General features: G+C 52.4%; 1 protein-coding gene and 1 long non-coding RNA gene across 6 annotated transcripts; one reads left to right on the plus strand and one right to left on the minus strand.

The window, feature by feature from the left end:
* Nucleotides 1-281: 281 nt before the first annotated feature.
* FOXA1 (forkhead box A1) lies at nucleotides 282-5,021 on the minus strand. The gene is made up of 2 exons (XM_015865038.3): nucleotides 4,605-5,021; nucleotides 282-2,711 (listed from the first exon to the last, which is right to left on the minus strand). The coding sequence occupies exons 1-2, from the start codon at nucleotides 4,674-4,676 to the stop codon at nucleotides 1,452-1,454; spliced, it is 1,332 nt and encodes a 443-aa protein (XP_015720524.2). The 5' UTR covers nucleotides 4,677-5,021; the 3' UTR covers nucleotides 282-1,451.
* Nucleotides 4,029-11,094, plus strand: LOC107315067 (uncharacterized). 5 transcript variants are annotated; one of them, XR_014947241.1, is made up of 5 exons: nucleotides 5,084-5,352; nucleotides 5,461-5,568; nucleotides 8,351-8,585; nucleotides 8,929-8,986; nucleotides 9,533-11,094. It is a non-coding gene; the product is annotated as an uncharacterized LOC107315067 (long non-coding RNA). The 5 variants fall into 5 exon arrangements; XR_014947240.1 differs by lacking the exon at nucleotides 9,533-11,094 and adding an exon at nucleotides 9,327-9,509; XR_014947242.1 differs by lacking the exons at nucleotides 5,084-5,352; nucleotides 5,461-5,568; nucleotides 9,533-11,094 and adding exons at nucleotides 7,241-7,368; nucleotides 7,483-7,638; nucleotides 9,327-9,509.
* The last annotated feature ends 739 nt before the right edge of the window (nucleotides 11,095-11,833 follow it).

Genomic DNA, 11,833 nt, shown 5'->3' on the forward strand with positions numbered 1-11,833 from the left:
TATGTATATATATATAGATAGATACATACATACATACATATATATATGTGACACCACCCCAGGAGTGCACATCCCCTGCCCAGTGCGTGTGCGAGCTCTGCAAAAGGAGCTCGAAAGTCCACACGCACCAGCGCAAGCTCCGCGCCACGCAAAGCCTCGAGCTCCGGGGGTCCGCACCGATCCCCGCACGGACGGTGCCACGGCCGCATCCGCCCGCACCGTGTGTGGCTGCGCGCTCCGGCGCCCACCGCAGAAATGTCGGAAGGAAACAGTGGCAGTCGTTCATTGTTAACATTTGATTTATTTAAAGTCCTTAACTGCAAATGATCAAAAAACCATACTTCACGCGTTAAATTCTCAGTTATCGTTTTAAATCAAAATATTTTTTTTTCAATTACAATCACATTTATAAAATTAACAAAAAAAAATCTTAAATTCACGTGTAATTCTTTTTTACTGTCATTTAAAGCAATTTCCAGCTGTAAAGAAAGAAAAAAAAATATAAACCATGCAATAAATTAAGAACATTGAGACAGCGAACAGGAATAATAATAAAACCCGTCTGGCTATGCTAACACCGTGTAAAACTGTGGAAAGTGCATTAACACTGGATGAAACAAGCTAATGATGGCGATAATTAAACGGCCACAAAAATGATGGGTGTGTAATGTATTAAACGAGGTGGGAAAGGGGAGAGGAAGGGCTCTCCTCTGTTCCTAGCGCTGGTGTGAGGGCCAGCGCCTCCCGGGAAGGGGATAACCTTGTTTTCAGTCCATAGCTCCGCTGGTACGCGACGAAGAGACCTTAAATTAAATAAGCATGTCATCCACACGTAGGCGAGAATGCCTGAGGAACGAGAACCTTCAGTAACAGATGGGAAGGAAAAAAATCCAACTGGCTGTGACCTCTTGTAACGTTATATTACATCCCAAGACAGGTAACACTTGGAAAAAAATAAAGGGGGGTTTGTGGGGAGTCTGTCCCGACCCCGGGCTGCAGCTGGGCCGGGTGCGGGGTGCGGCTGTCCAAGCCGGAGGTTTGTTTTGCAAGTATCAAAAGGATGATCCGAGAGAGCAAACAGTCCTCTTGTTGCTTAGAGATTCTCTTAGTGTGTTGCTACTTCACAGCAGTATTGTCCTTCAAAGCCTTTTTAATTAAAAAAAAAAAAAAAAAAAAAAGCCTTAAACCTCTACTCGCTTCTTCATCTCCGTATTGGGAAAGTATTGCCACATACCTGTAAACTTACATGAGATTATAGTAGAGCGGGGCGGGGGGCGGAAAGCACAACGAGTAGTTTACAAGCTCACCCATTTTTCTCCTTTTCAATGACACCCTGCGGGGTGCGGGGGATATGTACAGCGCGGGGGGGAGAGGGGGGTGCGGGACGGGGACAGCGCACGGCCATCGGGAAGTAACAGTCCTGTGCACGGCGTGCGCCCCGAGGCAGCGAGCTACGAGGTGTTGAGCACGGGTCTGGAGTACACCCCCTGGTAGTAGGAGGGCTCCAGCGCCGAGGGCTCGATGCTGCCGCGGGCCGCCATGGAGCCGCCGCCCAAGGGCAGCCCGCCGGGGATGGCGGCCCCGTACGAGGAGTACTGCAGCGCCTGCTCGTAGGCTTTGAAGTCCAGCTTGTGCTGCTGCTCTGAGGAGGACATGAGGTTGTTGATGGAGAACGGGTGGTTGAAGGAGTAGTGGGGGTCCCCTTTGAGGTGCAGCTGGGGTTCGTGGGCCAGGGAGTGCGGGGGGTGCGGGACGGAGGCCAGGGCGGGCACGGAGCCGAGCGAGGAGGCGGCGGCGGCCGGGGCCGAGGGCTTCAGTTCGGCGCTAGGGCCGCTGTGGTCCATGGGCTGGGGGCTGGCGGCCGGGTTGGGGCCTGGCAGGGGGGCGGTGGCGTCGGGCGGCGCCGCTTTGCCGTGGGCGCGGGGCAGGGGAGAGCCGGAGCCCGAGGCGGACGTCTGGTCCTTTCGGCCCTCCGACGGGGCTTTGCCCCCCGCCGGCTTCTCGCACTTGAAGCGCTTCTGTCGGCGGAGATAGCAGCCGTTCTCGAACATGTTGCCGGAGTCAGGGTGCAGGGTCCAGTAGGAGCCCTTGCCGGGCTTATCGGGGGAGCGGGCCACCTTGACGAAGCAGTCGTTGAAGGAGAGCGAGTGGCGGATGCTGTTCTGCCAGCGCTGCTGGTTCTGCCGGTAGTAGGGGAAGAGGTCCATGATCCACTGGTAGATCTCGCTCAGGGTCAGCATCTTGCTGGGCGCCTGCTGGATGGCCATGGTGATAAGCGAGATGTACGAGTAGGGCGGCTTGGCGTGCGGGTAGCTCCGCTTGAAGCTCTTGGCGTCCCGCGTGCGGCCGAGGTTGGACTGCGAGTAGGCCATGGGGCTGACGCAGGGGTTCATGCCGCCGTAGGGACCCAGCCCGTTCATGGCGGCCGGCTGCCCCGACATGGCGCCCAGCCCTCCGGGGCTCAGCGCCGCGCCCATGGCCGCCACGCCGGCCGCCATCCCGTTCACTGCTCCCGCAGAGCCCGCCGGCATGGCGGCCACCGCGCCGGGGCTCAGCCCGGCTCCCAGCCCCGTGTTGGCGTAGGACATGTTGAAGGAGCCGGAGGTCATGTTGCCGCTGGTCGTCATGGTGTTCATACTCATGTAGGTGTTCATGGTGTTCATGGAGCCCAGCCCCGAGTTCATGTTGCTCACGGGCACCGAGGAATAGGCCTAGGGCAGCGAGACGAGAGAGGGTTAGCATGGAGCCCTGCACCGCGGAGCCTCCGAACCCGCCCAGGACGATCGCCGAGAGCCCGAATCCTCATGACGGGAACGGGTAGAGGCTGCTCGGTGACGCCGAGCCCAGCCTCAGCACCGCGGGCCCCTGGCTCGACCGCCCCGAGTGCTTCGGGGCTCTGCGGGCTCCGAGTCCCGTGTTTGAATCCGTCCGATTACTGCGATCTACGGGCGCACGCCGGTGTGCTAGGGAAAACTTTCCCGGAATAACCGCACGCAGCTCTCCCTCCTCGCTGATGTATATTTCTGTTCCTACGGATAATGTCTTGTCACAAATCAAAATTAAAATATTAGAAAAAAAATCAGCAGCTCCCGTCTGCACATCGTACCTGTGGAAAGCTGCCCCTGTTCGCATTTCCTAACGAGTCAGGCTTAAAGTTCAAACCCACCATCCCAACCTTTACGATGTGCGCGGAGCCCCAGCTCCCACTGCACGGAATTCTCTGTAGCCCCCAACAATCGGGGTATTGCAGCCCGATCCCTCCTCACCGCTCTCACCAAATGCAGAACCTGGAGCCCCAAAATGTGCGTTTCGGGTCCACATCTGATTTCACGTGAGGGAGAAGGGATCAGAGAAACGCGTACCCGTTCACCTCGAACAAAGGCAACGAGGCCGAGGAAAGGTTGTTAGGTGCGGGTTAAGTGCACTATAACATTCCCCATTATTCCCTACAAATTCCGCGAGCTTCTCAATGCGCTTTGAATTTAGAGGATCTCAGTAACTATCGGAGAGGGCTCCCACCTCACACTCAAATAGCGATTCCAGTTCAATAACACGGGAGGAGAAAAGAGTGGGGTTAAGAAAACAGCAAAAGGGCAGGTCGTGTAACTTTAGGTTCGTGGACAACGAGCGTGGAGAGGAAAAACGAGAGCGGTACTGACGCCCCTCGGGGATGCCCCCCTTTGCTCTGAGCTCTCCCCGCTGAGGGGGTGGCAGCGAGGTGACAGTGGTGTGGCAATGGGGTGGCCGTGGGGTGACACAGAGCTGCGCGGCCCTGCAGGAATGGGGACTGCGCCGTGTCCGGGTGCGCTGATGCAATGCCGGTGTGCACCTCGCGGCTCCCACACTTCCTTAAAACGGCTCCTGCCCGGGCACCGCTCCCGCTTCTTCCGCGGTGGTGCCCCGCTGCCTTCCCCGCGGACCCCCCGCAGAGGCCAAGTTATACCGGGGCCTGGATCACGGCGCTCCCCGGCCCTCTCCTAACGGCCTTCGGGCCGCTCATCACACCACGCCGGAGCACGGGGGGGCCCGGAAGAGGCTGCCGGCTGCCGCGGGTCGGCGGCTGGCGGCCGGGCCGGGCCCCCTCCGAGTTCCCCGGCCGCTCTCTGCAGCGCCGCCCGCCGGCATCTGAACAGCAGCGCCCACCGCGGGCGGGCTGTCTCGCAAAATCCGAACAAACGGCGATTTATTCTTTTTTTTTCTTCCTTTCTTTTCTCTCGGCTCTAACAGGTGAGGCCCAGGCGGCAGCTAGCAGCGTGGGGCCCCAAGGAATGGGAGGGGGGGGCGTGGGGAGCGCGGAGCCCTCGGCCCGGCGCGCCCTGTGCCCGTGCCATATGCCAGGAGGAGCGGGACGGCAACGCGGCGGTCCCCTGCTCCGAGCCAGGAGTTCTTCGGGGTGAGCTCAGCGCTTCCCCCGGCCCCTCCGGTTCTCCTGCGGGCGGTGCGGAGCTCCTCGGGGTTGCTTGGCCGAGGAGAGACACGATGGCGCTGGCGGGAGACGCAGCGCGAAGCTGCTCCCCCCTCTCGCTGCCCCTCTCCGCACCCCGGCCCTCCCCTAGCCCCCTCTTCTCCCTCTCGGAGGGTCAGCGGACCCGAGGCTCGCTCACCTCCTGCGTGTCGGCGTAGTAGCTGTTCCAGTCGCTGGTCTCATGCCCTTCCATTTTCACAGTCCCTAACATTATGGAACCAACCTGCCCGGTGTAACCATCCAGCCCTCTTGCAAGCGAGCGACGGGTGGCAGGAAAAGAGCCCGAGAGGCCGACCTAGCAGGAAGCCAGCTCCCAGGAGGGGCGGGAGTGCCGAAATCTCCTCTATAATGAAGTCAAAAAGGAGGCAGGGAGCGGTGCGGGGCGAGACAGTCGAGAAAGTGAGGAAGTGCCGGCTGGGATGTGAGTGGAGTTGAGCTGATGTGGATCTTACGTCGCACAAAGTACCCTCCTCCTCCTCTCCCCATTTGTCCGCCGCACAAAGGCGTTCGCACCTACAAAGCCGGAGATGCACCTGCCAGCGAGGCAGCTCCCCTCGCCTGCGGCTCCCCTCGGGGCGGCACTTTATTTGCAAAGCGGCGTAATTGGTTTAAGCTTGCGGGGAAAGAAGGAGAGACGGAGGTGGGAGAGAGGAGGGAGGAAGCCCCCCCCCCCTCATAGACGGACAGGACAAGCTTTAGGAGGGCTCACTGGAAATGAAATGAGGTAGATAAGGAAAGGGCAGCCCCCTCTGTTTGAATAGAATGCTAAAGGCCATCCAGCCCTAAAACCCCGAGATTAGGGGCCATATTTACTGAAGTCCAGTAGATGCTCCTCTAACAGAATGGCCGGGAAATCCTCGCACGCTCCCCCTGTTCCTCCCGTCAAGGTACCGGCGCTCGATCCAGATCCCTAAGCCCTCAGCCCCGCGGTGCCCTCCACCCGGGACTGTGACGGTGATGGTGATGATACCTCTTTCTTGGTGTCTTACTTTTAGGAATCATGAGTCACCGTGGTGAGCTGTAACACTCTAGACACCCAATAAATGCGGACAGAGACTTGAATGCGGATCCACCGAGGTCAGCCTCTGCCTGACAAACACCAGGTGAGTCACTGGAACAATTTTATTTCTTTCCTGGCGAAAGCCTCCAGGCCAGAAGGCTGTTTGAGAGCCTTGGGGAGCCTTCTCTGGGGCCGGGCACCACTGCCTTCTTCCCAGCTTTTCTCATGGAAGAAAGAGAATCCTCAAAGGCTGGAGGGCGAAAAGGGGCTACAGAGACAAGGTAAATGGACACTGGACGAAGCTCTTTAAAGTATGGATGCAGGGAACCTCAGTCTTCACAGATGGATCTAACATGCTCTCATTCTGTCCCTGCCCGGCTCTTTGAGCTTATGCGAAGACCGCCGACAGTTCCTGGGTTTCTCGCCTTGTGCTTTTTCCTTCCCAGAGACTTTTATCATCTGATAGTGGGGGGAGGGAGGGGGGTGTGGGGGGGAAGTAAACAAACCCGGAAACAAAAATAAAACACGCACACACACACGCCAACATAGCAAAGCAGAAAATCCCAAACTCAAGTAGCTGTTCGTGGAATGGCAATTTGAAGGGGAAATAAAGGTTGTTGGGATTTTTGACAAACTTAGGTGTACTATATGACACAAAATATAATGCCTGGATCCGAATTTCTTCTTGGCGTGTTTATCACCCAGTGAGATACACAACGATGTGTCCTCCAGGGCTCTGTGAGGACGTCCCCACCTCAAACCCGCTTTTTAAGAAGTTTATCACACAGAGACGCAGGACCGAAATTCAGAGTTACAGGTTATCTCCTCCTCGAGGGCAGTGTTTTAATTTGTCCTCTAAGTGAGTTTCCTTTTTCTGCTCTCCCTTTCTTTGTTCTTTCTCCCCTGTCGCCTTTTTTCTTTTCTTTTTTTTTTTCTTTTTTTCTTTAAATTTGGGAACAGAATTAAATCAAATCCCTGAAACAGACGCAAACCTGGAATCATCCAGCGAGAAAAAGGGATGAGAATGTGTCTTCAAGGAAACAAAATTAAAAAGATAAAAGCATTGAGTAAAACTCCTCCTCTCAAGTGGCTAAACTACACAAATGGAAATTGGAACAAAATCCAGAGGAAAATCAAACAGATGCTCAAACTGTTGTCTTTATGTATGCACCCTCTCCCTTTCCCTAATGGAAACAGTCTGAACACAGAGACCCTTCGGTACCGGCTCTCTCAGCTCCGGTGCTCCGGCTCCGTTCAAAGCCTCCCAAAATGAGGGAGGGCTCCGGCATCCCGCTGCTCGCCGCACGGTGACCTCGGGGCGGTGCTGCCGCTTCCCAGCATGGCCCCACGGGAGCAACGCCCGGAGGGACGCGAGCAGCCCGCGCAGGGCTCGCCGTGTGCCGGGAGGGGAACAGGCACGGACCCCACGGGCGGCACGTAGCTCAGCATTGGGGCACACGCTGAGTCGCGCTGACACCGCCGCGCTGAGCCGCGCCGTGCCGTGCGCGGAGGCCGGGCTTGTGCAAAGCCGCAGCGCCTCCTGTTGTCCGGCCGCGGCTTCCTGCTCCCGAAGGTGAGACTCAGGCAGGCGGTCTGTTGCCTTCTTAGAAGAGAGCGTTTCAGCTCGTTGCACAAATGGATCAGCGCGCCCCAGGCGCTGTCAGCTGCTCCTGGAAATCCCCCCCAGCCCCGATGTCCGGAAGCCTCCCGTGTGCGGAGCGGCGGAGCGCGGCGGTGCGGTGCGGTGCTTCCCGTCTGGCCGGGGCTCAGCGCGGTGAGGGATGCGCGGGGAATCCCGAGCGAGGGAACCGTGTCCTTCCGCAGCCCCCGAGGGGAGGGGAGAGCAGGGCTCTGCGGGAATGGAGGACATAGAAAGACTTCTGCCATTCCAGCCGTTAGAACGGTAACCTCGGCCCCCGAGCCTTCCCCCGAATCTCGTTGGAGTCGTGCCGTTTTCCCGGTTTCTCATCAAGCTGTACCTGCTGCATCTTTTTTTTTGCCCGTGGTATGGGACCAGGGCAGGCACCGCGCGGGGACTCCGCACAAACCAGGACCCCCGGCCTCGCTGCGCTCGGGCATTGACCCACGCGTTGGATGGGAGATGGAATAGGCGAGAGCGTTCGTTTTGACTTTAAAGGGCGGATGGGGAAGCGCTTCTTCAATCCGCTCCTGCGTAAGAGCTCCTTTTCCTCTGGAAGAGGCAGCTCTTCAGTTCAACTTGTAGGGTCTTGTCTGATTATTTCCAGTGGACGGGAACCTGTCGGCAGCATCTGTGCGGGGCAGGTCTCAACCTCGGGAAGGAGCTGCGAGGCTGCACCAGAATGCCTTCCCTGTTCTTTGCTGTCTGTCCGTCTTTCTATTTCCCCGGCTCTGCCTCCTGCCCACCAGTCCCTCCCGGCGGCAGGAAACTCCCGTTCCACCCGTTTCCGACCCGGACTCCCCCCGTATAAAAGTGAACACAGGAATCGCGTGGAAGCCGCACAGGTGCCCGCAGCTGGGTGGAAACCCCAGGACGCTGTCAGCAGCGGCCGGGGGCAGCCCCTCACCGAGGGTCGCACCATGCAGCCCTGCCGGGCTCTGCCTCCCCTTCTTCGCCCTTCCTGAGCCGCGGGGCCGCCCTCCAGCCCCAACTCCCACCTGTACGAAGCTCCCGCTTGAGCCTAGGTCGCCCGGGGTCTCATGAATGGAGCAAGTAGCCTTCCTTGAAGCCCCGAGAACGCTGAAGCAGTGACTTGAAGCAGCTGGATTTTGTTTTATTTTACTTTATTTATCTTTGTTGTCTATTATTTTATTACTCTGTTTCAATTTATTTCTTTTCATTTCTCTTTTTATTTTTCTTTACATTTCCTTATAATTCACTGTTTCTTATTTATTTATTTATTCAGGCATCATTTAGCACACAGGTATCGACTTGATACATTCCTGACATGGAAAAAAAATACGTTGCCCATACCCGAAAACCCTCTCATATCACATCCCGGTTAAAGGAGAAAGAAGCACAAGTAACGAAATGAAAAGCTACCTATAACCTACTGTCTGACTGCAACAGAAATCGGAGTAAGGAAGCCCCCGGGTTTGGCTTACTTTTTTCTTCAGTGCAACAATACAATTCTTAAGCAGGTAAATCACACCCTGGTGTATTCAGTCACTTCATTTTTGCTAATAAAGCTGTGGGCTTGCAGAACTTGTGCTAGCAGGATGCCCATCCTGCTGTGTTGTTGGCAAAGTCTGTTTTACTCTTCATAAAAATAAATGCATTTCATGCTTCTCACTTAGATCAAGAACAACCATATTGTATGCGTTTCAATTGATAGGTGTTTTATTTATGCTACATTTCCTGAAACATGAGTGGCAATGCTTCTGTTGTTTATTTCCATCAGTGTACCAATTCTGATGCAGTCACAGACCCTTTTTGAAAGTTTTCTTTGCAAATTTTTTTTAACAACCGTCTTTTGTTTTGAAGTAACAGCAGTAATACAGCGTAGAAGAAACAGTATCAGAGGGGATGGGACTACACAGAGGTAAGTAAGTATACTTCAGTGGCGCCCACTTTGTAGTCTCACCCAAACAGAAAAATAATTTTTTTAAAACATACACAAACTTCTGTAATGCACACAGAAGGAATAAATAAATCAAAGACTTCATGGTTAATCTACATAAACCAGCACCAGAAACAAACCCTGGGAGGAGACACACTTCTGTATAAATCCTAGAGATGAGAGAGTGACTTTGTGGACCACCATCCATCTTTTCCAATAGTATCTGCTGATTGAACAAAAAGTATTTTCACACCTTCAGAAAATGCGAAGTGTTCTCTGGGAGAATATCTGTTTCCCTGATGTAAGCCAAATATTGCTGTAGGGATCAACTGATGCAGAGCTGATCAGCTCCTTGGGATATTCATGTCAACAGAAACACAGCAGTTCTGTGAACTGACCTTCCTGTGCAGAAGATTGAACTGGCAACTTGGATTTAGCGCCACATTTTTCATTCCCCTCCCCCCATTTTTCTTACCTAAAAATAAATAAATTAAATTAAATATTATTTTTCCTTCTCTTCCTCTACAGAACATTTACAGAAAAAGTATGATAGAGAGCAGTATCCACTACAAACAGCTGCCTTGACTGTCTTCAGCTCTGAAGAATCAAATGTAAAAATCAAGGCTGGCTTACTTAAAGTCCTCCCCAGGGAGCAGTTCTGCAGTGTTACTCGGCTTGCACTTCCTAGAACACAAATTAATTCTGTCTGTATTAACTGCACAATTTTTGAGCTGTATTAACAAGGACACTCAGAAACTGTGAGATATGTGGCAGTTTGTGAACACATACATGCAGAAATAGACTGGCCATTTCCTCCATCATGGGACATGCATGATATCTGCCCTGGAAAAGGATGCACAAAAGACCTATATAACAATATCCCACAGTTGTACATTGTACCTTGAAAGTGAGACTGCGAGTAGCAACTGGAAACAGCCTGAAATCATAAGCAAGACTTGTAAAATAGGACAGACAACTCACATCAATGGGAAACTAGATGGTGATTTGGATTCAGGAGCATTTTGGGGCTCCTCACTGGCAGCAGTTATTCAGCAGTTTGGAGAGTGGCTTGCTCTCCCAGCAGTTAGTCTGAGTTTCAGCTGCTGCTTCAGGTATTTCAGGAGTGAATCTCCCTGCTGAGCAGATTTAAACGAATGGCAACAGGAAGGTCACTTTGCTCACCACATGCCTTCCCTTCTGACTCCACGCAAGCTCTGTTCTCTGTGCAACTACTGGTGAGACAAGGAGAGCCAGGTTGGGCAGATGCAATTCATTCCTCCTCCACCCTTCCCCAGGCAATGTGGCAGGTGTCTGAATATTCCTGAAGTTTATGCAGCTTCAGGGTTACTCTTTCTTAGGTAGCGACTTAAGGTGGGATGGTTGGGAGGGAATTCAGCACTGCTTTCCTTCATCTCCTTCGAAGAGAAACTTAAGTCTTCCAGCCCAACAATTTAATTGCTAGATCATGGGTTTTCCTGTTACCTGTTGAATGTACAATCCTTTGCCTTTTTTCAGGACCAATACCAAGGAATATTCCATTCACTACTCACTCATAACCTTACCCTTAGATACAACAGAAACTTCAGCCTCTGCAGATCTCTCTTTTCACCCCTTGCAGGACATGTCCTTTTGCTGAAGAAACTGAGCAGATGTGAAAATTTTTCTTGTGATTAAATGGGATTTCTATGTTCCCCAGTGCTGACATGCCAGCTGTGAAACCTACGAGATCTACAAACACACAGACATGTATCTTTCTATATATCCACAGTCAAGCTGTTGTCCTAAGAGAAGAGAGTTGGACAGGAATAGGGGACTGGAAAACCTGCTGTTTTCTAGTATTAACTGAAAGACAGTGGAGAACAGAGATAATATGATCAAATTTTAGAACTAAAGCAAGTAAAGGGCTGAACCCAACAAAGACTTTGGGAGGTGCTTTGCTGTAATTTCTCTGTTTATTGCTTACAGCCTTTTTTAAAGCCAGGAGTGCCTCTGACCTTGTGCCTATAATAAAGGCTGTGTGTGATGGGCTGCTAGAAGTAACTCATGTAATTTCTCTTGGGCTCTATAATAAAACAGCACATAACTGAAAACATTACAGTATCATCATACCACCCCCCGCCCCCCAACCCCCACCCCCAAAAAAACCCCAAAAACCTGCGATTTATGATCACTCAAGATGACCTGATTTTATCATTTCAAGTATAGTTGAAAATGAAAAGGCTCCATCTTTTTTTCCGTCTTCTTTTTGCATCTTATTTTGAATTATAAGGGAAACATCATTATTTAAATAAAGTATTTCAGTTGTGTGGGGAGAAGCAAAGCTCAAAAGCATAGGAGGAAGAAAAAAATTAACTACTTCTGCTGGCATAGTACCAGCAAGTACAGATATCACACAATCACAATGGAGATTAGCAAGGGCTGGGTGTGCGTATTTGTAATGCGTCAAAGAGAGGATATAGTGATTAGAAGCATGACGATGCTTTCAACACTCACAGAGGGACTGAATGTATGATTTATAATACTAATTCTGCAAAACCTTTCTATGCTTGTGCTTACTGCTCAAGGGATTCAGCATGGATTGATCAATGAAAAAAAAAAAAAGAGGTGTTTTCTTCGGCTCAGCTGGATCAAACTCTTGAAACTAATCAAAAACCTTTTCAGTATTGACACTGTCTGATCTAGGAGATTATTTGCCACCTACCTGTTTACTCCATTGTTCTGCTGCAGATTACCGTTCCCACAGTGTAATTGTCAGAAAAGTTTGTTCTGTGTCCTCAATGGCAATACTTCACAGATCGCCATTTTAGGTGATAATTATTTGATTTTCTC

The sequence above is a fragment of the Coturnix japonica genome, chromosome 5 (genome assembly GCF_054131305.1).
Source record: "Coturnix japonica strain WE chromosome 5, WE-NBRP24, whole genome shotgun sequence".
In the NCBI taxonomy this organism is placed as follows: domain Eukaryota; kingdom Metazoa; phylum Chordata; class Aves; order Galliformes; family Phasianidae; genus Coturnix; species Coturnix japonica.

Bases quoted from the DNA above. Each gene is read 5' to 3' on its own strand.
- FOXA1 (XM_015865038.3), bottom strand. From the start codon at position 4,676: ATGTTAGGGACTGTGAAAATGGAAGGGCATGAGACCAGCGACTGGAAC. The intron at 2,712-4,604 runs GTGAGCGAGCCT...TCGCTGCCCTAG, and splicing joins ACTACGCCGACACGCAGGAG to GCCTATTCCTCGGTGCCCGT.